This window comes from Cotesia glomerata, linkage group LG9, assembly GCF_020080835.1.
Source record: "Cotesia glomerata isolate CgM1 linkage group LG9, MPM_Cglom_v2.3, whole genome shotgun sequence".
In the NCBI taxonomy this organism is placed as follows: domain Eukaryota; kingdom Metazoa; phylum Arthropoda; class Insecta; order Hymenoptera; family Braconidae; genus Cotesia; species Cotesia glomerata.
Genome location: NC_058166.1, coordinates 17,139,412 through 17,164,474, shown reverse-complemented (window position 1 = coordinate 17,164,474; position 25,063 = coordinate 17,139,412). Strand labels below are relative to the sequence as shown.

Sequence of the window (25,063 nt, the reverse complement as noted above, 5' to 3'; positions counted from 1 at the left end):
TATTTTTTACAAAAAATAAAAAGTACAAAAAAAAATCCAGCGATTCCAAAATACTATTACTTAGTAATATAATACATGGTTTTATTTATATTATGACGATTATGGCACACAATCGTAAGTGAAACAATACTATAAAAACAAGATTATCTATATTGTATATCAAGTAACAATAAATATCTGAAAAATTTGTTATTTTAATTGGAAAACTTTCATGTGCGTTTGTACGTTATGTACTTCGTTGTACAGTTAGAAAAATTTTATACTTAATATACATAAAACAGAGTTAATTCTTAAAAATAATTAATCGAATAGTACTCATTAATAATTACATAATAAAAATAAAAATAAAAAAAAATATTTACTCGAAGCAGCCTTTGGTCAGATGCCACGTCAGGTAAAATAAAGAAGATAAAATGTAAATTCTCTCTTACAATTAAAAAAAATTAAAACGACATACTTTGTATCACAATTAACGGAGTATAGATTATAAACAAGATTAATAAATGGCTTTGATTTAGTAAACAAATAAAATAAGCTTACGTGTCTTGAACACGATTAATATTTAAATGTCACAAATACTCCATTCTGTACACTGGTATTTTGTTGATTATTATTATAATTATTAAAAAACATTCTAGTTATTTTAACTTATATTTTAGCTTATTACTTATGAGTAAATTTTAATATTTACATGCGTTTTTATTTACAGAGTACCATGGACAAATTTGCTTTTATTGCAAACTTTTGGTCGCGAATTTATTTACTTTTTTTCAGGCACAGAGGCATTAACTTTGTACACGTGTAAAAAAAAAAAAAAAACAATTATAAAACAAATATTTGCACTTTGTTACGCGGCTAAGTGATCAATGCCCTCGTGCACTTTTTAAAAATATTTAGCACCGTGGTGATCATTCGAATTTGTTAAAAAACTTCTATCACTAGTACACAGAAAAAAAAATTAACTTTAATCAAGTAAATTATTTTTAAGAATTTGATGTGAGCAGAAAAATTTTTAAACTAAAAAATTTTTCTTGGTTTTAGTAAATTTTACTTGATTAAAGAATTTTTCATCTTGATTCAAGACAATGAAACTTTTTAAAATTATTTTCTCATAATTAATTTAAATCAGGATGTTGTAGACCAAAATGATGTTATGTTTTTTATTTCATTTATTTTAACATGCGACGTTTCGTCAGTTTTATTCTCACATCATCAGGCACCTTAAAATTTTACAATATTAAAACACATAGTCATTAATTTACAAAAATTAATGCGCATGACATTTTTTTATATACAAAAAATTTTTTTATATTTAGAGTTCGTAATAAATAAAATGAACCATATCCAATTATTAAATATATTAAAAACCTCGTCAACAATATGTTTAAAAATTAGTTTATTATTTTTAAGTAAATATTGATAAGTAACAAATTATCAATAATAACTTTCAAATAAACAAGAGGTTTCAGTCTTTGCTTTTTGGAATATACGGATAAGATTTTTGGTATTTTCCAAAAAGCAAAGATTAAAACCTCGTGTTTATTGTTGATAATTTGTTACTTATCAATATTAACTAGAAAATGATAGACGAATTTTCAAACATATTGTTGACGAGGTTTTTAATATATTTAATTAATTGGATATGGTTCATTTTATTTATTCCGGACTCTAAATATAAAAAAATTTTTTGTATATAAAAAAATGTCATGCACAGTAATTTTTGTAAATTAAGGACTAAGGTAAAAGACCCAGTTATTGACACTTGCAATTTTATTTTAATTAAAAAAAAAAAAAAAAAAAAAAAAACAAAAAAAAAAAAAAAAACAAAACAAATCAACTCTAATAAATTAATGAATATAATTTTTGAATAATAAATTTTAAGATAATTGATTTTTTGAAAACATTTTATTTTTTTAACTAGAATAAAATTGCAAGTGTCAATAACTGGGTCTTTTACCTTATGTGTTTTTATATTGTAAAATTTTAAGGTGCCTGATGATGTCAGAATAAAACTGACGAAACGTCGCATGTTAAAATAAATGAAATAAAAAACATAACATAATTTTGGTCTACAACATCCTGATTTAAATTAATTATAGAAGAATTTAAACCTGATCAGAGTAATCGTTATTTTCTCAGTTAAAGAATTTTTCACGTGATTCAAGTTAATTTTTTTTTGTGTGTAATAAAACTCCGAAAATTTTAATTTTTACACACTTAAATTTAAAAAACGATCAACTTTACAAATTTATAGACTTCAAGTCTTATTTTCTCAGAAATATCTCAATAAAAAAAAAATTCCTCAAAGCAAAACAACTTGAAAACTAAAGTGACAAATACAACACAAATAAAACCGATAATAATAACATCAACAATAATTTATAGAGACCCAGAATAAATAAAATATGGCCTGAGAAATAGTATATACAAGTATCATATTATTGAATGAGAAATTTCTAAAAAAATAAGACCGGTTACAAAATTTATAAATGCTTGGTATCATCAAACTTAATTTTAATTTTTTTTAGTTGATATGAAGCTCTTTTTCTAAATTTGTTAATTTGCTTTTCTTATCAAGTCTTACTTAGTAGCCTAGAGTACTAAGAATGGAAGCACCAAATTATTTTCCAAACTCGGGCGACGGAGGGGGTGGAAGAGGGCTGAAATAAGTTGAAGACCTCGAACTAGGTGACGGAGGACAGCTGATACCAGCGTCGCTGTGATACACCGATTTAGGCGTGGGTGGCGGTGGAAATGGCTCACTTTCATACCTATACCTTGATGGGTAATAGCAGTCAGACTCGTCGCAAACATCTGTGCTGCAAGGCGTTGGAGGTGGAGGTTGATTTATACTCCGATAGTGTCTGTAGGGACGATATCGTGACGCGTTGCTGCTGGAGCACCTCGTCGAGTTTGCTGTCGTCGCTGGACTTGGTGGAGGATTTAATGTCTCTTGCGGATAAACTCCACCGGAACTTCCTCTAGTTGAGCTCGATGCACCTGAAAAATTTATAATTATTATTTAATAATTTATTATTATAATTATTTTAAAGAGTAAAAAATCTAATTCTTCAAAATTTCGTAATTTTTCTAACTAAAAAAAAATATAATAAAACATTTATTTAAAATTTTTAAGTTTGATTGTATTTTGTGAGAAAAAAAAATAATTTACATATGAAACTAGCAAAAATAAGTCATTAAATTATACTACTGTGACAATGAGGCCAGTTTTAAAAAATAAAATTATTCTAATATAAAATTTCCATGTAACTCATGAATATTTTTCAATACATAAATATATTTATTTTACGTTATCAAAACCAATAAACTCTTCATTCCGGTATTAGATCTTTTACCTTAAAAAAATATAAAGATACCTATAAAATAAATTTTTTTTATAAACTATGACAAAAAAAAAATTCAATAATAACAAATAAGCCGAAATTTTTTAATTTTACTTAAATAAATTAATTCCGTAAAAAAAAAAAAAAAAAAAAATAAAAAAAAAATACAATTATAAGTTTTTCCAATTTCTACATTTGAAATTTTTTTTATCAAAAGTATTTCAATACTGCCATTCAAATACGTCGTATCTTACAATTGACAAACTGACTTTTTTTGAAAAATAGAATCACGACAAGTCATGTTAAAAATTTAAAGGTCAAATAGTTTAATAACTATTTTTAAATAAATATTTTCATCCATTGAATCCCATTTAGTCAATGTTAAAAATGAACTGTTTTTACCGTATGCTTTAAAATTTTCTAAATGTGAGATACGACGTATTAGAATGGCAGTATCGATTTGTTAAAAAAATTATAAAATGAAAAATTTATAAATTTTTTTGAAAATTTGTTAAAATTGTGATAATCAACTATTTTATTGTAATTGTTCATTTTTTTTATGTATTTTTCAAAAAAAACATCAATAAAATCAAATAGAAATTTTGTTCAAAAAATGAAAATTAAAATGTTTGAACCCACTTGTAAATATACCAATTTTTTAATTTTACTTAACAAATAAATTACTTCCATAAAATAAAAAAAAAAAATTTACAATAATAATTTTCTACACTTGAAATTATTTTATCAAAATTTATTTTCCAAAAAAATTACTAAATATCTTTCAAAAAAACATCAATGAAATCAAATAAAAATTTCGTTCAAAAAAATGAAAATAAAAATAGTTGACCCCACTTGTAAATATTTACCCATTTTTAAATTTCCCTTAACAAATAAATTAATTCCATAAAATAATTTAAAGAAAATTACAATAATAATTTTTTCCAATTTCTACACTTGAAATTTTTTTTATCAAAAGTATTTTTTGCTAAAAAAATTATAAAATGATAAATTTAAAAATTTTTTTGAAAATTTGTTAAAATTGTGATAATCAACTATTTTATTTTAAATTGTTCATTTTTTCATGTATTTAAAAAAAAAACCAATAAAATCAAATAAAAATTTCGTTCAAAAAAATGAAAATAAAAATGCTTTATCTACTTGTAAATATACCCATTTTTTAATTTTACTTAACAAATAAATTAATTTCGTAAAACAATTTTTAAAAAATTTACAATTTCTACATTTGAAATTTTTTTATCAAGATTTACTTCCCAAAAAAACTATTAAATATCTTTCAAATTAACAAAAAATCCAAACAATACCTGTTATATGACTGCGATCGTAACTAGACCCAATACTCCCCGCCAACGTAGACATCCTCACAGTCTTAAGCCCATTCTTATGATCCTTCACTCCATTTTTCTGCACCAGCATCGGTTTCCCAGACCTCCCCGGTTTCGGCGATAGCGGATCTCCCGCAGAATCATGCAAAATATCCGGCAATTCTTCATTACTCGCCAACTTCTTCCTACAGTAATAAAACCCTAACACCGCAATAGTAACCACCCCCGCAACCACCAGAATAACAATAATATAAGCGCTTTTCCCCGACTCTGCTCCAACTGACCCAATAATCCCTCTTCTATTACTCGGCGAGCACACCGCTGGCGATTCATCACTCCCATCCGCACAATTATCCCACCCATCACACATAGTATTCCCCGCAATACAAACCGAAGTCAACGTGCACCTAAATTGCCCCGGCTGGCAACAATGAGCCTCATCTCCGCCATCCTGGCACTGAACAATTCCATCACAGACCCAAGAATTATCAATGCACTGCCCACTCTGGCACCTGAACTGATCCCTTGCACAGCTAGGACACCCCAGTTCATCACTTCCATCAGCACAATCAGTCTGTCCATCGCATTTCCAAGTCACCGGGATGCAATCATTAGTAACAGAAGACCCAGAGTCAGCACACGTAAAATGATCCGCTCTGCAAGCAGAAGCAGCGCTGCAAACTCTTCTATCCTCCGCCAGCACTAAATACTGCGGACAAGAGCACTTAGCAGGCTTATCAGTACCAATGCAAAAATGCGAGCAGCCTCCATAGTCTTGGAACGGACTGCAAACATGATTCTCCATGATCTGATCCTCCGGAGTTCTTACAGTGATAAAATCAGTCACCATTCTATTCAACACAGACTGTCTTTCCATCCCTGAGCTTGCATTCACCCGCTCTACAATTTGAGTCTCTCTGTTGAACCAGTATACAAACTCATTAAACACTGCCAAGTATGCAATAGCTCCAAGCTCGTCAATAGAAATCAAAACTCTTCTAGAATTGCCACCCAATTCAGCAGCTTCAATCTGATGACCATGCGCCCAAAATATTAGGTCAGAAATGGTATCAACAGCCAAGCTAGTAGGCTGATTTAGGTCTGAAGCGATAGTGATTCTATCTTTGCCGTCCATCGCACTTTGGATAACTTTCATTTTTTCCCCAACGTCCGTCCAAAAAAGCAATCTTTTTTCCGGGTGAACTGCGATATTTCTGGGCCTCTCACCCTCCCCTTTAACAACCACCCCAAGAGCAGATCCGTTGTCTAATCTGGTGACATTTATAGCGTCGTTTGTGGTACAAGACCAAAAAAGCAACCGCCCCAAGGGATCAATTGCCAGATCAAAAGGATGAAAGCCATTTCCTCCAGAAATGATTACGGAAGCATGGGTTTTATTTTCTAGAGTTTTGCGGATTGACATTGAGCGACCGTCTATCCAGTAAATATGTTGGGTAATTGGGTCTAGGTCGATGGATTTAATGTTCCTCAAGCCTTGAATCTTCATCACTACATCGGGACAATCGTTAGCGTCGGGTAAGTATCTTCCCATTAGATTTCGGGTGCTGTAAATCATAAAGTTTCTTGGTGCTAGACAAGTTTTGTTGTCTGAAGCTAGATTAAAGTGCGTTGGACATGTGCATTTATGAGAATGTGAAAAATTACCAGTCGGATCTGATAACGCGATACAAATATGACTACAGCCGCCGTTATTTTGCTTGCAGCTATTTGAGCCGGCTTGTCGCGATTCATGAAACGCGAGAATGCTGGTAACTGACTCGAGTTTATCGTGAATCTTTGTACGATTCGCGCCGGTTGTTTTATTTGCTCGCTCAATGTCACCCGTGTTCCAGTCTGTCCAGTAAATGTAGTCCAGATGCTGGGTAATGCTAAATGGATAAACGATGTCTTGTGTAATTACGGCTTTACGATTGGAGGTCTTGAGATCGTAACTTATGATAGCGGGAGTAAAAAGGTCTGCCCAATAGAGTCGTCTTAAGTCGTGATCGATTGTTAATCCGTGAGTACGTCCGATGCTTGACAAGATTACTTGACGTTCTGCACCGTCTAAATTAGCTCGCTCGATACTACCGGACTTTCCCCACTCGCTCCAGTACATGTGGCCGTGCTGAGGGTCCAGGGCTAAACAGCGAGGTTCTATTAGCTCTTGCCATATCAGCACTTTTCGGCTGTTGTCTTCTAAGCGGACTAATTCTATTCTTTGGGTGCTTGTATCGCTGAAGTAGAGATTACGGGCTATCCAGTCAAATGCCAGACCTTCGGGTGATTCCAGGCCTAAGTCTATTACTTTCTCGGCTTCCGAGCCGTTTATAAAGGCACGTGATATTGTTTTTAATTTAACATCTGCCCAGTATATTCGGTTCTGTGATATGTCAAAATCTAAAGCGCTGAAACATATTTTAAATTGGTATTTATGATTATGTAAATTTATAAATAAGATTTTTAGAAGGATATTTTAAGCGTACTTTTAAGTTTTGATAAAAATATATTTTTAGTTTTTTTTTATTAGTTTCAAAATGTTTTTTTTTAATAAATTATAATTTAAAAAAGTAAAAAATAAAATTTAATAACTAATTAAAATAATTTACCAAATAAATTGTTTAGAAAAAATTTTTTTCTTTAATATTTTTGCATCAAAAATTTATTTTTTAATTAAAAAATAAATATCAAATTTCTTAAATTTTGAAAAAATTAAAATTCAAAATTCTTTTACTTAAAATAAACTAGTAACCTTGCATTCACTATGTAACTGCCGTGACTTGTGAACTATAAAAAATTAAAATTTTGCTTATTAAATAATGACTTTTGTTAATTGCACTGTACTTTCTTAATTATTGACATTTTTAAAGATATAAGCTCATCCCGATCTTATACTCATTAAGAGATTTCATTTGAGTACCCACATGCATTTTTTATATATTTTTCATATATACATATATGTAATATATATAAATATGTGAAATATATGAAAAATTGATGTTGGTACTCAAATGAAAGGTCTCAATGAGTGTAATATTAAGGTGAGCTTATATCTTTAAAAATGTCAATAGTTCACAAAATTCAATGCCATTTCTTAACTATTGACATTTTTTACGATATAAACTCATCCTGATGTTACACTCATCAAGAGCTTTCATTTGAGTACCCACATGCATTTTTGATATATTTTTCATATATACATATATATATATAATATATATAAATATATAAAAAATTAATTTGGGTACTCAAATGAAAGGTCTCGATGATTGTAACATCTAAATGAGCTTATATCTTTAAAAATACCAATAGTCCACAAGAAACAAGGTCATTTCTTAATTAAGTATCTCGAAATTTATAAATTTCACTAAAAAAAACCAATTTCATCATGACTATCCAGAAACAAAATTTTTCTTATTCTTTCAATAATATAAATAAATTCATCGAAAAAAAAAAATTCATCAAAACTTGAATCTCCCAAAAGTACCATTAAATAATCCTCCAATAACCCCCTAAGCAATTAATTAATTGATAAAAATAATCAACTCACCTGGCATCTTTGACGCCCGTAACAGGAATAATATTATCATTATTAGCATTCTCAATGCTAATTCTCCCAATATTATCTTTCCTCGAGAATAAAAGAAAAGCATCAGGAATAACACAAGTTTTTTTATCCTTCTTCAACTCATACCCAATTTGACACGCACAAATATAATTATTCCCCGGTCTATTTAAACACAAATGACTACACCCACCATTATTTTTCCCACAAGGATTAGATCCTTCAATTTTCCCCAACTGAATCGCCTTCACCCCCATAATATCCGGAAGCGGTTCAATAATAATTTCCCTATCCGCCCCAGTGAGTTTATTAGCTCTCTCCACACTTCTTTTTTGCCAATCAGTCCAGTACAAAAAATCCCCCAAAATAGTCAATCCAAAAAGATGCGGCAAATCCTCCGTAATAATTTCCCTCCTATTCGTCCCGTCCATATTACAAACTTCAATTTTATCCGTCTTAGCATCACACCAATAAACCTTCCTCCTATCAACATCCAGCGCCAATCCATTCGGCCAAGAAATTCCTTTACTAACCAGCAAAATTCTTTCACTGCCATCAAGATTACTGCGTTCAATTTTGGGTTTTTTAACACTCCAGTCCGTCCAAAACATCCACCCAAGTTGCGGAGCAACCGCAATAGCCCTAGGATTCATCAGATCTTCATTAACCAAAACCTTTCTATTAGTACCATTGAGCCTAGCAACTTGGATCCTATCTTTATCTGAATCCGTCCAGTATAAATTCCTCGCAATCCAATCAATTGCAATTCCTTCCGGATTGATAATCTCCCTAGTCACCAAATCTTCCTGCCCTGTCCCATTTAAATACGCTCTTCTTATCGCATGAGCTCCCTGATCCGTCCAGTAAAACATTTCATCAACTGGGTCAAAGTCCACCGCAATAGCCCACTTAAATCCCGTCAGTGGAAGAATTACGTCCGTGTAATCTGGAGAATCTAAAGACAATTTAGACATTTCTTTCTTCTGAACAATTAGCAGCATATTTTCCGGCCTATCTGCACAGGTGTAATTATTAATCAATTTTATACCCGTGGGACATCCGCAACTGTACCCAGGAGCTTTGCGGCTCAGTAGACACAAATGAGAGCAATTTCCGTTGTTGTGTCTGCAAGGATTATCAGCGTAAGGCTGCCTTTTAGGGTCCCAGATTTCAATATCTCCGGGAATGTATTCACCGTGGAGCAATTCTCGAGGGTGAGATTGACTGCCAGATGACCTGAGATCATGAGAATGGATGCACCAGGTGGACCAATCGGTCCAGTATAATTTCTGGTCAAAGAAAGTTATTGCATAAGGATAATCTACACCTTCTTTGATAATTATCCGCTTATTTTCTCCGGAGTAATCTACTACAGCGATAAATTTGAGCCGACCGTCTGCCCAATAGAGCAATTCGTTGTCATAATCAGCTGTCAGTGCATTGGGCCAAAAGATTTCTTTATCTACAATAACTCTACGGGAATCCGGATCGCCGTCCATTGCTGCTCGTTCAATTTTAGGGGAATCCCCCCAATCTGTCCAGAAAATAAAACTCCTCATAGGAACGACAATTATTGCTCTAGGCTCGAAAATTTCTGTCCAAAATAATACTTTACGCTGCGGAGGGCCATCGATATTAGTTACTTCAATGGTTTTTTTGAGTAAATCGGTCCAGTAGAGCTTCCCCGTGTACCAGTCACAAGCTAAACCGTCAGGTTTCAGCAGTTTAGAATTGATGACTGTAAATCTCTCACCTGGTACAGTTCCGTTGGTTTTAACGCACTGGATTATCTCTAGCTCGCTGTCTGACCAGCAAACGAGACGTCTCTCCCAGAAGAAATCTAAAGCGGCTCCTTGGGTTAGATCTTTGACAAGCATTGCGACTTTATTGCCGCGTGACACATTTGCTACTCGTATGTCTTTTCGAGTTGCGAATAGCAGCAACGGGGAACCTAAAACAATAAAATAATTGTGGTTAATGGTTGTTTAATCACCGTCTGGATTATTTAAATATTATTTTCAATTATGTCGAGGGTTTGGTTTTAAAAACGAGGAAGTGTGTTTTAAAGATTTATAAATGACACTTGAGATCTTCAATGCCAAAGTTGAGTGACGGGGGTATTTTTTTACCTTCTTGTGATGCTTTGAACCTTCACTATATTACTACCCAACGGTGTTCCTGCGCCTCATTATGTATTTTAAACGCATTATTATTCCCTTTGCAGCAATCGAGATGAGAGTCAAATTAAGAGCGAGAGTGAGAGGACGGGTAAGATTGTATTAAGCGTACAAAGCTAACTTTATGCTACGAAATAATTATAAATTATTTTATATTATACTAGCAACATTGCAGTCACTGTGTAATTATAAAAAATTAAAATTTTCGTTATTAAATAATGACTTTTGTTCAATTGCACTGTACTTTCTTAAATATTGACGATTTTTTAGATGTAAGCTCATCTTGATGTTATACTCATCAAGAGCTTTCATTTGAGTACCCACATGTATTTTTGATATATTTGTTATATATATATATATATATATATATATATATATATTAGGGTGGCGCAAAAAAACCGACTATTTTTTTTTTTTTTAGTCTCGAGTGAAAAAATGTTAGTTTTTGATGTTTTAAGAGCTCTCTCCAGAGGACAGCTTAAAAAAAAATTTTTAAGATGTCGCTCCAAATTTTTTTAAATTTCAAAAATCGTCAAAAATCGAATTTTTTTTTTTTTTTTTTTCTCGTTACGGGACAATTTTATAGACTAAAAAAAAAAACAAGTTTCTGAAAATTTCAGTTCAAAATTTGAATTTTGAAAAGTCGCTCATAATTTTTTTCAATTTATTAGTGCATTAGTTTAGATTTTTTCGAGCGACCTTTTACTATTCAAATTAAAATTCCATGCATTTTTTTTTTTTATTTAGTACAATAATCGATAAAAATACATCACGAGATGAACTAAAAATCAATCACAACATAGAAAATATAATTTTTTTTAATTTAATAATTTTATTTAATCAACTGCCAGGCGTGGGTTCGAATCCCAAGCTGGTCTTAGAAACCAGCTTGGTTGAAATTTGACCTTGCCGCGTAGGTTAAGATTTTTTCAAACCAAAAAGACCCCAACGTACCACTCCCAACACTTAAAGTCGGCGATATGACTAATTAAAGAAAAAAAAAAAAATTATGAGCGACCTTTCAAAATTTAAATTTTGAACTGAAACTTTCAGAAACTTATTTTTTTTAGCCTATAAAATTATACCGTAACGAGAAAAAAAATTAAAAAAAAAAAAAAATTCGATTTTTGACGATTTTTGAAATTTTAAAAAATTTGGAGTGACCTCTTAAAAATTTTTTTTTAAGCTGTCCTTTGGTGAGGGCTCTTAAAACATCAAATACTAACATTTTTCACTCGAGACTCAAAAATAAAAATAGTCGGCTTTTTGCGCCACCCTAATATATATATATATATATATATATATATATATATATATATATATATATATATATATATATATATAAAATATATGAAAGATTGATGTGGGTACTCAAATGAAAGGTCTCGGTAAGTGTAACTCCAGAATAAGCTTATATCGTTAAAAATATCATCAGTGAACAAAATACAACGTCATTTCTTAATTATTGAAATTATTTAAGATATAAGCTCATTTTGATGTTACACTCATTAAGAGATTTCATTTGAGTACACGGAAAGAACAATAACCAACTGCACATACTCGTATAGTATACTTCGTGTTATCTATAGTGAAAAAAAATTTCAGACTATAGTCAATGGCCGCGTTCAAATTTACTAAGTTCTTGGCAGATCTTAGCATATCTTGTAGCAACAACTTAAAGCAACTATATTGTTTTTTTTAAAAATCTATAATAAAACAATGCAAGGTATATTTATTTAAGCGTGTCTAAATATTAATTTTTTGGTAGATAAAGTCAGCCCTACTCAGAACTTAGTAAACCTAAACGCAGCTATAGTCAATATCCTTCAAAGTATACTAAATTATTTTTGGACTGTACTCAGTGAAGTCTTCGATTTAATCGATTAATTTTTCTGGTTATATCGCGTAAAATTTCACGGGATATAATCTAAAAAATTATTTCGTGTAAATTAAATTATACTCGGTTGAAATTTGGATTATGCCCACGGTGACTCCGCCAATTTTTTTTCTAGAGCCTGCGCACTTAGCATTATCGTATCTATTATGTATTTTAAATATTAGGTTAGTCAAATATTGTTTTAAATAATTATTACATACATTAAAAACATTTAAGGAGCATTAAAGCACAATTTTTCCAATAATTTGGGGTTAAAAAATTTTGTTTTCTTTTCTTAGACTCTTCGAACTTAAAAATGTTAGGATAAGAAAAAAATATTTTTACATTTCAAAATATATAAATAGTCACGCACTCATATAACTCACTGATTATATTTTAATTAATGTCCAATATGCTGATTGACTATAACTCACAAATTATAAACAGCACTTTACGCGCAGGCACTAGAAAAAAAATTGACGGAGTCACCGTGGGCATAATCCAAATTTCAACCGAGTATAATTTAATTTACACGAAATAATTTTTCAGATTATATCCCGTGAAATTTTACGCGATAGAACCAGAAAAATTAATTGATTGAATCGAAGACTTCACTAAGTACAGTCCAAAAATAATTTAGTTTACTTTGAAGGATATTGACTATGGCTGCGTTTAGGTTTACAGTCGACGCTCTCTGTATTGGACCTCTCTGTATTTGACCGCTCTCTGTATTTGACCACATTCTTCCTCTGTATTTGACGATTTTACACAGCTCTTATGGACAAGGACGAGTCAAATACAGAGAATGGTCCTGTACGGGCGAGTCAAATACAAAGAGCGTTGACTGTACTAAGTTCTGAGTAGGGCTGACTTTATCTACCAAAGAATTAATATTTAGACACACTTAAATAAATATACCTTGCATTGTTTTATTATAGATTTAAAAAAAAAAACAATATAGTTACTTTAAGTTGTTGCTACAAGATATGCTAAGATCTGCCAAGAACTTAGTAAACTTGAACGCGGCCTAAAGTCTGAAATTTTTTTTCACTATAGATATCACGGAATATTCTATACGAGTATGTGCAGTCAGTTATTGGCTGCGTTCAGGTTTACTAAGTTCTGAGTAGGGCTGACTTTATCTACCAAAAAATTAATATTTAAACACACTTAAATAAATGTACCTTGCATTGTTTTATTATAAATCCGAACAAAAACAGTTTCACTGTAAAAAAATCGCTCCAAGTCCACGTTTCTTGAACGTGGACAAAAAATTTCTTTTCTCTTTAGAAGAAGATATAAAATAAAAAAATTAAAAGATCCAAGTAACCGATATGATTGTATTTGATTATCGGAAATTAAAAAAAATTTTATTGTAAATTTGAAAATTAAAAAAAAAATTTTGGAACGTATTTAGTGTGCGTGGTTGCAAAATATTTTACTTTTAATGAAATTCGTAAAATCTATTTACTAGGACTTTAAAAAAATTGAAATACACAATGACGCACACCAAGTACGTTCCACAATTTTTTTTTAATTTTCAAATTTACAATAAAATTTTTTTTAACTTCCGAAAATCAAATACAATCATATCGGTTACTTGGATTTTTTAATTTTTTTATTTTATATCTTTTTGTAAAGAGAAAAGAAATTTTTTTTTTCTTGATAGTCTTATGAACGTGGACTTGGAGCGATTTTTTTACAGTGAAACTGTTTTTGTTCGGATTTTAGTATTTTTGGTAATTATAATAAAAATTTACAATTGGTACCAACTTAAATCTCGCGTTGGCTGCATTTTTTATAGCAAACTATCCCCTTGAAGCAACAGTTTATGTGAAAACAATTCCAGTGCACCCTGGCGGATGTAGATGCAAGCTTTAAAATGTATTTTTTTAACTGTAGTTTCCCATCTATTGGAAGATTACCATGCATTCTCGAATTATTTAGTCTGTGGCATGTCACTTTTTACATAGAAAAAGTCAGGATCGAAATTTTTGAGCTTGCTATAGTTTGTGCTGATAAAATTTAATAATTTCAAGTAGATTAATTCTTATAATTGAATATAATTAATTAATATTAGTAAAATAAAGCATGAGTTACAGTTATAACATAAAATTTAGGAACAAGAAGTACCGTAGAATTAAATAAAATTTTGCAACCTCAAAATACCGTTCTGCTTACAGTAAACACAGTCGGTAGTCTGGCGCTCCGTTTACAACGGATTTGAACGGAACTTGGCGCCAGATTCTACCGAATCTGTGGATTTAAAAAAAAAAAACATAAAGTTACTTTAAGTTGTTGCTACAATATATGCTAAGATCTGCCAAAAACTTAGTAAACTTGAACGCGGCCATTGTTCTTTCCGTGTACCCACATACATTTTCATATATTTTTCATATAATATATATATATATATATATATATATATATATATATATATATATATATATATATATATATATATATATATATATATAAATATATGAAAAATTTATGTAGGTACTCAAATGAAAGGTCTTGATGAGTGTAACATCGGAATAAGCTTATATCTTTAAAAATGTCAATAGTTTACAAGATACAAGGTCATTTCTTAATTATTGATATTTTTAAAGATGTAAGCTTATCCTGATGTTACACTCATCAAGACCTTTCATTTGAGTACCGACATGGATTTTGATATATTTTTCATATATACATATATATAATATATATAAATATATGAAAAATTGATGTGGGTATTCAAATGAAAGGTCTTAATGAGTGTAACTCCAGGATGAGCTTATATCTTTAAAAATATCATCAGTGGACAAAATACAACGTCATTGCTTTATTATGAACATTTTTTAAGATAAAAGCTCATCCTGATGTTACACTCATCAAGAGCTTTCATTTGAGTACCCACATGCATTTTATATATATTTTTCATATATACATATATATAATATATATAAAATATATGAAAAATTGATGTGGGTACTCAAATGAAAGGTCTTGATAAGTGTAACATCGGGATGAGCTTATATCTTTAAAAATGTCAATATTTTACAAGATAAAAGGTAATTTCTTAATTATGTATCTAAATAAATTGTTTGGAAACAAAATGTTTCTTATTCTTTTAATAATATAAATTTCGTCAAAGATTTGTCATTACTTTTTAGAAAGTAAATAAAAAAAAATATTTATTCTTTGAATTTAATTTAAAATAAAAATTTAGAGTTAATAAAAAAAGTTTCAAAAATAAATAAAAAATCCATAAAATTTTATTTCTTCAGCAACTATTACACAATTAAAAGTATTAAAATAAAAAATAGTAAAACTTGTCCTCTAGGTCTTTAACTTAAGGTAACATGGTCTTCAAGGCCAAAAAATATATTAAATAAATAAGTAAGATAAAATCCAATCCATCAGATCAAATCTAAGAACGAGGGATACTAAAAATCCTCATACATTTCATTAATATACTTTTTTATATGGATTTTTTATTTTAATCTCACCTATTCATATCCATAATATACATATATCTATATATTTATATATATCTTTAGTTATCGAATGACAATTCTAAGGAGAAACAAAAAATGTATACTCAAGTTCCTATGGACCGTGAGGTTGATTATTGCGACGGGAAAAAATATAATGTCGGGGTACAGGTGACGAAGCGTGAGATTAAACGAGAAGTGGAATAGAGAAATATAAAAACTACATGTACTATAAATAAAAAAAAAAAAAAAAAAAAAAAAAAAAATATATATATATACATATAAATCCGTCTGTACATAATATATAAAAATATAAAAAAAAAAAAAAAAAATTAAAAAGGCCCCTATATTTACGCGAGTGGGCACTCATAAGTCTCGTAATCCCGGAGTAATAGGAAAGCACGTTCTACCGAAAAAACTAAAAAATAAATATCAAGAGGAAACTTTAGTAAAAATGTTTATCTTGAAGAGGTGAAGAGAAAAAAATATGTCGACTATAAAAAAATTGTAACTCATTTATATATATATGTATATATATATAGCGACTACGCCAATGAGAAAAGTAACCACAGCGGGCACGCGAGATCATTTCTCGTTGGCAGTCCGTGAACCCAAAGTCCTTGCTGGTTTGTATCCTGGAGTATAAGAGAAAAGAGGAGGAGAGAGAAGACGGCAGTTAGCACGCCCCTCTTGCTGCCACGACTGTGCCTTGTTAGCGGCCGTTAGTCTTCTCATATTTTCTCTCCAGCCTCATTCTCTCTTCTTTTATCGCCGGTTATTACTCATCTCCTTTTCTCTCATACATTGAGCCATGCTAGTACATATAGGGCCTCCGGAAGAGATTCTCTTGCATCCTTGACACTCTCAGAGTCAAATGAAACAAGAGTTAACTTGTATGTATTGAGTGTAATTAATAATAAAATATTTTCTTCAGTCTTGAATTTTTTTAATTTTTCAGGATTTATTTTGATAAAAATAAATTTAAAAATTTGGAAAATTCAAAAATGCACGCCTCATAATCTGATTTTTTACAATAAAATTGATTAAAATAAAATATAAGCAAAATAATAAAAAGAAAACTCTGCTATGGTTTATTTAGTGGCACCATAATTCTAAGGTGAGGAAAAAAAATACTGTAATAAAATGTATAAATAGATTTATAAAAAAATATACAGTCGTATATTTAATTTTTATAAATAATAATTTAACGACAGTTAATTGAACGCTCATATTAATTGAGAAAGTCCTAAGTGTGTTACTTTAGATAATAAAAAAAGTATTCGACCAATTTCCTTAGATAGAAAAAAAGGTTTTAAGCCCAGAAAATATTTTTCTTCCTAATTATTTTTGTGAGAAAAAAAAAATTTTTTTGATAAGAAATTTCACTTATTCCAACAAAATTAACTCTCTTGCTTTAAGAAATACGTATCTTGATCCAAGAAAATTTATTTAAGTCAAGAAAATCTTGTTGTTTCGAGAAAATTCAACCTCTTGATCCAAAAAATTAAATATAAAGATAGAAGTAAATTTTCATTAATATTTTTATTGATTAACATGTCAAATGGGAAGATCAAATAATATTTCATCATTTTTTTTTCATTCAATATGTATAATTGCACGCTAAAATAATATAAAATGGATATCAAATATTCAAGAGAAAAATTTTCTCAACGTGAGAAAATTTTTTTCTCAACTGAAGAAGGTAGCGCTGCTTCCCTAAAGTATCTAAAAATCTTGATCAAATATAAAAATTTATTGTATCAAGTATTTATGATAATTTTAATACACCGAAAAAAAAGTTCACTTGAGCCAAGAAAATATTTTTCTTCCTAATTATTTTCTTGATCGATAAAAAAATGATTTTTTGACAAGAAATTTCACTTATTCCAACAAAATTAATTCTCTTGTTTTAAGAAATACGTATCTCGATCCAAAAAAATTTATTTAAGTCAAGAAAATCTTGTTGTTTTGAGAAAATTCAGCCTCTTGTTCCAAAAAATTAAGTTCTTGATAGAAGTAAATTTTCTTGTCTTGAGAAAATTTCTCTGTTGCTCCAAAAAATTAAACACAAAGACAGAAGTAAATTTTCATTAATATTTTTATTGATTAACATGTCAAATGGGAAGATCAAATAATATTTCATCATTTTTTTTCATTCAATATGTATAATTGCACGCTAAAATAATATAAAATGGATATCAAATATTCAAGAGAAAAATTTTCTCAAGGTGAGAAAATTTTTATCTTAGCTGAAGTAGGTGGCGCTGCTTCCCTAAAGTATCTAAAAATCTTGATCAAATATAAAAATTTATTGTATCAAGTATTCATGATAATTTGAATTAAGAAAAAATGACTTCCACCAAGAATATAATTTCAGGAAAAATTTTTACTTCGGCCAACACAACTTCGGTCTTACTTCAGGCACCCAAAAATTTTCTTAAGCCAAGAATTTTGTTCTCCAGTCAGGAAATTTTTCTTTCTATGTATCTCAACGCTTGGCTTATGAGGCGTGCAATTGAATAAATTTATTTTATACTACACTTGTGATTAAATTTTATAAATAAATGAAAGTACCATAAAATCCACATGTAGAGCATGTTTACGAACAAATAAAAAGGGAAATTTAGCGTCTAAAATTGACGTCTAGACGTGATTCAATTTTAAATTAATGGCTGTCGGGGATAATGATGAAGGAGTGAATGCAAAGCAGGTGGCGAAGGAAAGGAGAATAAGGTAGAGTGATGAACAGCACGAGAGAGGGCTGACCCCAGTAGTCTGTAGCTGTACCAGCACTACACCATCTACATCATCTTAGGGTAGAGTAGACCTTACTCACAAGCACCACCATCCTTACAATATCACACACGATTATTTCAATGAGAATGAGAGCAAGACCAAAAAAACCACATACTTTATCGTTCATGTATGATTCAATTCAAATACGTCGACCAAAGCAAAGCAAAGCAAAGCTAAGCTAAGCAAAGTAATATAAAGCTCCACTCCATTCCACTCCACTCCAATTGTTCCTGCTATTAAGCTTATAAATAATTCGCTCTTGGCTATTGCTCTTTGATAAATATTAGGAATTTTTTATCCGTCTCTGCTTGAGCAAGCTATGGAGAATTACCATACACAACGCTCAGTATTGTATCTCCTGGAGCGGAGATAAGAATAAAAATAAAAATAAAAAGATACTTTAACAAAAAAATATTTTATGATATTTAAACAATCCACGTGGACTTTAAATTGGAAAGCTTCTGCACTGATTGAAAGATTTATTAATTATTAGTAATTTAATTTATTAAATTTTATTATATATTTTTTAACATTCAATAAATATTTATTTGGGAGGAAAGTACAATTATTAGTAGTTAATAAGTATTTATTAATAGTTAACAAATAATTATTAACAGTTAATATAAAAATCATCTTTATAAATTATCTATATTATTAAGAAAATAAGAAAAATTTTATCTACAAGATGCATAATTAAGAAATGACCTTGTATCTTGTGAACTATTGACATTTTTAAAGATATAAGCTCATCCTGATTTTACACTCATCGAGACCTTTCATTTCAGTACCCACATCAATTTTTCATATATTTTATATATATTATATATATCTATATATATGAAAAATATATCAAAAATGCATGTAGGTACTCAAATGAAAGCTCTTGATGAGTGTTACATCAGGATGAGCTTGTATCTCTAAAAAGATCAATAGTTAAGAAATTACAGTGTAATTTAACAAATATCTTATAAAATATTGACATTTTTAAAGATATAAGCTCACTCCGACATTACACTCATCAAGACCTTTCATTTCAGTACCCACATCAATTTTTCATATATTTTATATATTATATATATGTATGTATGAAAAATATATCAAAAATGCATGTAGGTACTCAAATGAAAGCTCTTGATGAGTGTTACATCAGGATGAGCTTGTATCTCTAAAAAGATCAATAGTTAAGAAATTACAGTGTAATTTAACAAATATCTTATAAAATATTGACATTTTTAAAGATATAAGCTCATCCTGATTTTACACTCATCGAGACCTTTCATTTCAGTACCCACATAAATTTTTCATATATTTTATATATATTATATATATCTATATATATGAAAAATATATCAAAAATGCATGTAGGTACTCAAATGAAAGCTCTTGATGAGTGTTACATCAGGATGAGCTTGTATCTCTAAAAAGATCAATAGTTAAGAAATTACAGTGTAATTTAACAAATATCTTATAAAATATTGACATTTTTAAAGATATAAGCTCACTCCGACATTACACTCATCAAAACCTTTCATTTCAGTACCCACATCAATTTTTCATATATTTTATATATTATATATATGTATGTATGAAAAATATATCAAAAATGCATGTAGGTACTCAAATGAAAGCTCTTGATGAGTGAAACATCAAGATGAGCTTATATCTTTAAAAACGTCAACAATTAAAAAAATACAGTGTAATTTAACAAAAGTCATTATTTAATGAAGCAAAATTTTATTTATTTAGTTCACAAATCACGACAGTCACATAGTGACTGCAAGGTTGCTAGTTTGCATTAATTATTTCACATTTTAATAACGTTTATTATAAAATACCAAATTCTATCACAGCTCATAAACATCTTTTATATTTTTAAATATTAAAAACGTTAATTTATTAAGTGAATTGAATTATTATCATGAATTCTAACTATAGGCTTATAAAAAGTATCAAAAGAAAATTCCTATTTTTGCTTTTTATTTCAAATAAATATTTGTTAACAGTTAACAAATATTAATTACCAATCAATAAATTTTTATTAATAGTTTTTAAATTGTACTTAATAAATAACTTATTGTTGTTAACAAATATTTATTAACATTTAATAAATAATTTTTTAACTGTTAACAAATATTATTAAATCCTAATGTTAAAAAATCATTTATTAACAATTAATAAAGCTTATTAATAAACAAATCTTTCTATCAATGTACTTTTTCTTTTTCTATTATAATTTTTATACTAATTTCTCTAAAAATTTTGTATTACCAAAATGTATAAAGCCAATTAGCATATAAATAAATAAATAAATTTTAATCAAAACATAGTCTAAAATTTATTAATGATGAATCATGAAATAAAAAATCACCAGATAAAAAATAAACTAAACTAAAAAGATACTTTGCATTTGTAGGGTTTGATTTTAGCGAGCGCATACACCTGAGAGCATTATTTATATTGTGGCTTGTTAGGAGGCTGGCAAGAAAGACGGAAGATGCCTTAGGGAAGAAAAAAAGCTAGGTAAGCCTTAAAGAAGAAGATAGACAGAGCAGAGTAAAACGCAAGAGTAAGACAGATCTAAAAGGAGGGTCTACATTCCTGAGGTTCGGATCCCTCAGCCGTTCTGTTGTTGTTATGTAGTGATGTAGTGAAACGCTGTATGCAAGGATCCCTGTATAATATCCTCTGTCCTCTTCATTCTCATTTCTTCCTCTTATTTATATTATTATTCCACATCTTTCTTCCTCTGTTCTATTCTCCGGGTCTTTTTTTATCAGGATAGGAATGAATACACGTACCCCGTAGTAGTTTAGTATATTAGTAGACAAGACTCGGATTTCTAGTCTGAGCATTGTATTCTATTTGGTATATTCAACTATTTATATTTATATTTCCCATTTAACCTTGTGTGCTTAGTCTACATCTTACTAGCTTTCATTTTTGGTAGTGCTACCTATATATCGTCGAGTTGTTCGAGTCCTTTTCCTTTTCCTTGTCCGACTCCGGCAACAACGCACGTTTATGCTACGCTTCCAGCTTCCAACGGAGCGTATGCACACCTTACCACACGTTTTTTTAGTTATTCTTCAGCATTACCTTTTATGCCAGTCCTTTTGGTTGTAAGAACTCCCGAGGAGGCCTTTGGGCGGGGGTGCTAGCGAGGAAGTGATTAAAGTGATCCAGCTTTTTTCTTCCATTGTCAAACGATTTATTCACACATGAATTTTATTTCCTACTACTTCCAAATTCACGCCAATAATGTTTTATTATTACTTTTATACTTCAATTTTAAAACTAGAAATTTTAAGCTTATTTATTTATTTATCTTCCAGGAGAGTGTTTGTCAGTCAAATATTAATAGAAGACACAAAGCATGGACTTTAATCTTCAATAGAAACTCTAACAGCCGTTGTGTAAACATAGAAGCTATAAAAACCAGAGAGTTTACACGGACTAGTTTGCGTATAGTAGTCGGTCTATTCTACCAAATTAAAATATGTTATTAGTACATGGAAAGAACAAGATGACACTGGATATCATCCCAGATTATACTCAGTGATATCTGTGGTGAAAAAAAATTTCAGATAGCTACACAGAAAAAAAGGTTATGAGCCAAGAAAATATTTTTCTTCTTAATTATTTTCTTGAAAAAAAAAAAAAAAATTTTTTTTTGATAAGAAATTTCACTTATTCAGACAAAATTAATTCTCTTGCTTTAAGAAATACGTATCTTGATCCAAGAAAATTTATTTAAGTCAAGAAAATCTTGTTGTTTTGAGAAAATTCAACCTCTTGCTCCAAAAAATTAAATATAAAGATAGAAGTAAATTTTCATTAATATTTTTATTGATTAACATATCAAATGGCAAGATCAAATAATATTTCATCATTTTTTTTTCATTCAATATGTATAATTGCACGGTAAAATAATATAAAATGGGTATCAAATATCCAAGAGAAAAATTTTCTCAAGGTGACAAAATTTTTTTCTCAGCTGAAGCAAGTGACGCTGCTTCCCTAAAGTATCTAAAAATCTTGATCAAATATAAAAATTTATTGCATTAAGTATTTATGATAATTTGAATTAAGAAAAAATTACTCCCACCAAGAATAGAATTTTAAGAACAATTTTTACTTCGACCGACGTAATTTCGGTCTTCCTTCAGGCACCCGACAAATTTTCTTGAACCAAGAATTTTGTTCTCCAGTCAAGAAATTTTTCTTTCTGTCTAATATAATCCAGATTATACTGCGTGATATCTGGATTGTACTCATTGTAATCTGGATTATACTAGCTACTATCTTAAATTAGTTATCACTCAATATAATCTGGAATAATATCCAGTGTCATCTTGTTCTTTCCGTGTACTTGGATTGCTGGGTAATTAATTACCAATTAATTCAATGACATTAAAATTAGCTGTCACTTGCCAAATTTTTAATTTAATTTAACAATTAAATTAATTCTAAAGAATTATTTAAAAAAAAATTGCATTTTTAATTTTTTTAAATTTCTACATGTCAATTTTTTTTCTTATTGTTTTTGCCATAATTTATTTGTTAAAAAAAGTTCTAAAAATTATTAAATATCTGCTAAATTAATTTTCATAATAATTTATGTTAATTATTACCTGGGTGAGTTACTAAATATTATAAGAAATATTTTTTATACTACTTCAATAATTAATTATTTATAATTTATAATTTATTATAATAATAATTATTTATAATACTGAAATTAAAAGACATTTGACAATTTTATTTAATAAATTTATAATAAAAAATTTGTATAATTTTTGACAATTTCTACGCATAGAATTTTTTTTTAACTTTCTAAAAAATATCAAATTTCAGTATTATAAAAAATAAAAAATACTGTAAATAATAATAATAATAAAATAACTTACCAAAAGCAGAAGATACGAGAGTGCACAAGATGTAGGCAGCGAGGGCGCCCCTCAGTTTCCCCAGAGCCATTCTAAACCCGTAAGGCATTTACGTTTTTCACATACATTTCTATGACAGGCGATTGCTTTTTATCCTCTTAGAGTAATAACTTATTTTGTCGTAATTTATTATTATTTTTTTTAACAGCAACAAACATATATATATATATAGATATCAACCGTCACGAGAACCTGGACAGTAAACAACACTCAGTCATTGAACAACAACAACAATAAATTTGTTGCATTACTCCGGCGTGTGATATTGACAAACAAAATAACAATTATCATCAAATAAAAACATTCACTTGTTGATTTAAAAGTATAAAAGCTGGTTATTTTTTATGTTAACAATTAATTACTGGCTAGTTAAAAAAATAAAATAAACAATCACGCTTCTCTGCACCGAGAAAGTGAAGCGTCAATTGCCCATTGCCATGCTCGGCACGAACTGAGTAGAGGGATTGATACTCGGACTCAGATCAGATGCTGGAGATTGCTGGCTCTACATATACTTATATGTTAAAATATAGCATGATCTGATGTATAATCTGAGCTGGGAGCAAGGCGACTTTTTACTACGCGTGAAGAGATATAAATATTGAATTTTCTTCATTGTTTTTCTTTATTTCTTCTTGATAATTATTTTTAGGTAATTATTAGTGGTTCTTTTTTCAAAAGCAAACTCATTTTTAAATTTTATTTGCCAGAAATCATTTTTAAGGCTAGTTTTTAATGAAAACAGTCGCGCATGCGCATTTCACATTAACCTGTCAGAAGTTTAATTTAAAAATGGATATCACAGATATCACGACGCACTTTTGAATCATTTCTGTCAGATTTTTCATCAAGGAAGGCGAAAATTATTAGATTTTAATACTGTCAGCTGTTTAATTTATTTTGACAATTTATTTAAGAGGTTATTTTACTTTTTTTAAGAATCCATCCGGAGATTTTTGAAGTAAGTGTTTAATATTTATTGCAATTTTTTATGATACTAAAATTAGCAGACATCTGACAATTTTTTTTATTTTTATTACAAGTTTATTAAAAAAAAAAGTATTTTTAAAAAATTAATTTTTTTTTTAATTTCTAGTAATAAAATTTTTTTATTATAATTTGATAAATATAAAAAATCCAAAAAATTGATAATACTAAAGTTAGCCGACATTTTTAATTTTTTGAGTTTTTTTTTAATTATTAAAATAAAACTAAATAATATTTTTAAAAAATTGCACTTATAGTTTTTAAAGTTTTTAAAAATAGAATTTTTTTTAATAATAAATTTTTAGATGTCGGCTAGATTAATTTTCATAAAAATCGATGAAAATTTATGTAGCACATATTGAATAATTTTAAAAATTTTATAACAAATAAATTATGGCCAAAAAAAAATAAGAAAAAAAAAATTGACATTTAGAAATTTAAAAAAATAAAAAATGCAATTTTTTGGAAAAAATCTTTTTGTTAAATAAAATTACAAAATTGTCAAGTGACAGCGAACTTTAATGTCATTAAAAATTTACAGATGTCTGTT

The 25,063-nt window shown here is 29.1% G+C and overlaps 1 protein-coding gene across 1 annotated transcript; it reads right to left on the bottom strand.

The window, feature by feature from the left end:
* Window positions 1-1,966: 1,966 nt before the first annotated feature.
* LOC123271166 (low-density lipoprotein receptor-related protein 6) lies at window positions 1,967-24,015 on the bottom strand. Its single transcript, XM_044737402.1, has 4 exons — window positions 23,488-24,015; window positions 8,238-10,203; window positions 4,667-7,095; window positions 1,967-3,000 (listed from the first exon to the last, which is right to left on the bottom strand). Exons 1-4 carry the CDS (start codon window positions 23,573-23,575, stop codon window positions 2,621-2,623), a joined length of 4,863 nt encoding a protein of 1,620 aa, XP_044593337.1. The 5' UTR covers window positions 23,576-24,015; the 3' UTR covers window positions 1,967-2,620.
* Between the last annotated feature and the right edge of the window lie 1,048 nt (window positions 24,016-25,063).

Excerpts from the sequence above, each read along its gene's own strand:
- LOC123271166 (XM_044737402.1), bottom strand. The coding sequence starts at position 23,575 with ATGCCTTACGGGTTTAGAATGGCTCTGGGGAAACTGAGGGGCGCCCTC. Across the intron at positions 10,204-23,487 it reads TCTCGTATCTTCTGCTTTTG|GTTCCCCGTTGCTGCTATTC; the intron begins GTAAGTTATTTT and ends TTATTGTTTTAG. Across the intron at positions 7,096-8,237 it reads ACGGGCGTCAAAGATGCCAG|CGCTTTAGATTTTGACATAT; the intron begins GTGAGTTGATTA and ends AATATGTTTCAG.